At 44.6% G+C, this 4,419-nt stretch overlaps 1 protein-coding gene across 1 annotated transcript; it reads right to left on the bottom strand.

Moving 5' to 3' along the window:
* Positions 1-2,242: 2,242 nt before the first annotated feature.
* LOC119298659 (probable glutathione S-transferase GSTU1) lies at positions 2,243-3,024 on the bottom strand. Its single transcript, XM_037575971.1, has 2 exons — positions 2,668-3,024; positions 2,243-2,596 (listed from the first exon to the last, which is right to left on the bottom strand). The coding sequence occupies exons 1-2, from the start codon at positions 2,980-2,982 to the stop codon at positions 2,243-2,245; spliced, it is 669 nt and encodes a 222-aa protein (XP_037431868.1). The 5' UTR covers positions 2,983-3,024.
* Positions 3,025-4,419: the final 1,395 nt, after the last annotated feature.

The raw sequence follows: 4,419 nt of genomic DNA, 5'->3' as shown, positions 1-4,419 counted from the left end.
TCTCACCCAGCAATATCATCCTTTTATTCCACATTTTTTAATTCGAATAATTCATATCTTTTAAACCATAATTTTATTTTCGAAACCTTTCATATATTTGAACTCCCGGCGCCAAGACCTTTAGAACAGGACCATTACTGGATACATTTCAAGCACATTTCAATCCATTTATTTCACTCAATCTATCTTAGTGTGTGAAGCTGCTTAGAACAAGACCAATGAGTGAAATATGTTTTCTTAAATGAGTGAAATTAGTTTTTTCAACTGAGAAAAAAATAATTAATGATTGAATTATTTTATTTGAAATGAGTGAAATCTGTTTTCCAAAATGAGTGAAATTATTATTTTACGACTAATTCAGTGAAATCTTTTTTTTGAATTGAGTGAAACCGATGTTTCAAAATAAAGGAAAATAGTATTTCTAGTGAGTGATTTTTTAATTGAATGAAATTAGTTTTTCGAATGAGTGAAAACATTATTTTTAAAATTGAGTGAAATTATTTTTTGAATGGGGTGAGATCAATTCTTTCAAATGAGTAAAATATACTTTTTGAAATTATTGGAATTCGTTTTTTTAATGAGTGAAATCTGTTTTTTTAACGAGTAAAATCTTTTTAATTGAGTGAACTGATTTTTAAAATTGAGTGAAATCAGTTTTCAAATGAGTGAACCAAGTGTTTTCAAATGAGTGAGATTATTTTTATGAATAGGCTGAAATCAATGCTTGGAAATGAGTGAAGTATGTTTTTTGAAACTGGGCAACTAAAAAAATTGTGAACGGATTTTGCAGTGTAAAATAAACTGAAATTGAAATATGGTTGAAACAGTAAAATTCAAAGTAGTCAAAACGTATCCAAGATCGGTCTTTCTTCTAAAGTTTTGATCGCCCTGAATTCGAACATATAAAAAGTTTCAATACTAGAAATTTGGTTCAAAAGTTACCAACCATTCCAAATGTCACAGTGAAATAAATAGAAGTCCTTTTTATGGAAGAGATAAATCATGCAGCAGTCTTTTCTCCACTCGACCACTCTCTCTAAAAGCTGACAAACCTGGCATGCAACGGTTGCCTTTCATCTCCATTCTCTGTATTGCACAACAAAAATGATTTGTCAATCTATACGTGGACAGTTATCACGAATCCCAAAGCAAGGTCTGAAGGTCTCACTAGTTTGATTCTTCGTCGTTACACCAAAAAAAAAACCTTGCAGCTAGTAAAACCATTTCCTCAGCCGATACAAGCCGCGTTAGGCATCGCGGGCCCGTGTCTACACGCACCAATGCATTGTTTCAATCTATACATCATCAATCAACGAACATCGGAAATAATAAAAATTACATTTAAATCCGTAGACCATCTAGCAACGACCACAAACATTGAAAGGGCCAAAGGCGTGCCGCCGTCATCACTCCTCTCTGCCAGAACCGAAGAGAACTTGTTGTAGTAGACAGTCAGGAAGTCGTCGTGCTAAGACCGGACCAGCGCACCAGAACAATAACCACCGCCGATGAAGATAAGTGTAGATCAGAAGGATCCAACCTGAAAACACACGAACATAGACGAACGAAGATCAGTTCCGAACGGATCCACCAAAGACAACCACCAATCGAATTCCGTGGGATTTGCCGGAAACACACCTCCACTCATACGCTCGTGCAGATAGATACCTCAATTGTTGTCCCTCTTGTCAAATATTCAAAATACGATGCCAGAAAGCCATAGCCGAAGAAATGCAATTCAGAATTCACGCAATGGTACAAAGTTCTTGCATGCAAGCAAGTTTATCCTCTGTCCACCGATTGATGGCACTTCTTCGGCAGCCTCGGAAGGAGCTTGATTGATTTCGCCGCAAACAAACGCACACACGCTGGAACAGTGGAACGATTGGATGGCAACAGAACAAAACAAAACAGACATGTGTCGTGCCAGTTTTTTATTCCTTGACCCGGTACACAGATTACAGGGGGTACGGTCCATGAACGACGCTACTGAGAAAGTGAGAAACTAGAAATCGATCGCCGGCCGAGCACAAAGCACGGAGCCAGCAGTACCCAAATAATAATAATAAAGATAAAAGGCACAAACGACTGAGACGGAGGAAACAACAGTGCAGTCTGACAAGGAGACGCACGATTGCACAGACGTGCAAGTGCTGATTCAGATTGCCCATTGCCGGCCGGCTAGCCGGCTAGCTTATTGTACGCATCATACGGACGTACGCAGCTGGCGGATCGAGCAAAGTTACTCGAGGCCAAAGTACTTCCTCATGCCGCCCACGAACTGGAACACGGCCTCGGCGTCCGGCAGCGACTTGGCCACGCACTCGTTCTCCTTGGCGCACCGCGCCGCCCAGGCCGTCAGCGTCGGGCACTCCTCCGCGATGCTGAACCCGGCGAGCCGCTCGTACGTCAGGAACCAGGGGACGAAGGTCACCAGCGCCACGTCCGCGTACCCGAGCGCGTCGCCGCCGAAGTAGGGCTTCTCGCCGAGCTCCCCCTCCAGGGTCTTGAACACGCCCACCATCTCCTTCTTCCCTTCCTCCACCGCCGGCGCGCCCTTCGGCACCTTCCAGATCTTCCCGGCGCACTCCGGCATCTGCACGCACACGCGAGTTATGGCTTACGAGCAGCTTCGTAAGCAGCTGAATCAGTGGATGTAGACTCTACCTTGGTGTCCACGTAGGCGGCCCAGAAGCGGGCGTTGGCGCGCGCGTAGGCGTCGGCGGGGAGGAGCTGCGCGCCGGTGCCGGCGAAGGCCTCGTCGATGAACTCGAGGATGACGAGGGACTCGCAGACGGCCTTGCCGTCGACCAGGAGGACGGGGACCTTGGCGTGGACGGGGTTGGACGACAGCAGCAGCGGGCCCTTGGCGACCATGTTCTCGGCGGTCTCCTCGTACTCCACGCCCTTCTTCGCCAGCGCGATCTTCACCCTGTTCCCGAACGGGCTGACGAAGCAGTTGAGAAGCTTCACGGTCGCCATTGCTTTTGATGAGCTAGTTAATCAGGGTCTGGTTAAGGTTATGGGCTTATGGCGTGTGTTTGCGTTGGTATTTTCTCGGTCGACTGGGGGCGTATATGTAGGGTCCGAATGCATGGCACACTTTGCTGCGACCTCGTGAGAAACGTCTGCTTTCGGTGTTTTTGGTTGCTTTCTTGTCCCTAGCGCAAGCAGGAATAAGCATGAGTATGTGCAGATCGGTTTCATCGAAGGACTGGCTTTGCTCACGTCGTTGAAATTTGTTCGTTAATAATTTCTTAGAGATGGGGCCAGACGGAGCTTACCTTTCTCGGTGTCGCTCCGGATGGCGTCATTTGCATGTATATAAGACTATAAGTCATGCTTCGGAGCCAGCTATGTTCTTTGTGGTCTTGTCCCTCCAGCTAGCCGATGGAGGTAAGCTCAATGTAGGTATGATTGCATATATCAGTATATCAGGGTTTGAGGTCAATATACCAATTTAGGTATTTTGATTGCTTCCAAGTTTTTTGCCCTTGCTTAGGCATGACTATGGTCTTTTATGACTTTGCTATTTATCGGCATGTTTATTTAATATGTGTATGTGATTGTGTTGGTTGTGTGTGTCCTAGCTATGCATATGCAGGGTGTGTGTTCATTGTGTTGTATCCGCTTGATGCTTTATTTGGAGTCAATAAAATCAACCCTTTGTTGAAAAAATTGGACCTGCCACCTGGTATCTCAACATTCAACAGAGGTGCCAAAACTCCACCCTTACCATGTTGGGCCAAATGTCCATTTGGTTGAAAGAAACAAGTTAGCAAAGAGCCTACCACAGCCTTCCCTCAAAAGAGCCCACCACAATCTAGTGTGTCTATGTCGTTGATTGTGGAAAATGCTATTATCCACTCAATGTGAAGGATAACCCATGTAATACAAAGGGGCGACTGCGTGGCTAAGATGGAGCGTAGCACAAGCGTCGGTTTTTTTGGGGGTTTTCTTGTTTTTGTCTGATTGTTTTTTCGGAACTCCTATTGATTGCCATCACGCGCGACATCCTCCTCCGACTAGTAATTGTCGCGTTATGTGAAGGGGAGCAATGGAGCGGCGGCCAACACGCCTACTCCACCTCTGACTGTAGGTGGCTACAGTGCGAAGCAGATCGGGTGGCTGCCGCACCACCTCCTACATGGTTGCCATCGCAAGAAGGAGATCATGGGGAGCAACTAGCCAATGTGCCCTCCTTGTCATCCTTGTATCATAGGTGACTGGATGCAGTGAGGGGGTAAGATCAAGTGAGCGGTATTGGTATTACCCTTTAAGAAGAAAGAAAATAAAATAAAAACTAAAAAAATTAAAATAATGAAGTTTTCTAAGAAACAATGAATTAGTAACATTGGTATTACCCTTTAAAATAAATAAATTATAAAATAAACAAACCAAACAATAACAAAATTTGCA

This window comes from Triticum dicoccoides, chromosome 5A (assembly GCF_002162155.2).
Source record: "Triticum dicoccoides isolate Atlit2015 ecotype Zavitan chromosome 5A, WEW_v2.0, whole genome shotgun sequence".
In the NCBI taxonomy this organism is placed as follows: Eukaryota; Viridiplantae; Streptophyta; class Magnoliopsida; order Poales; family Poaceae; genus Triticum; species Triticum dicoccoides.
This window is presented reverse-complemented; position numbering and strand designations above follow the sequence as displayed.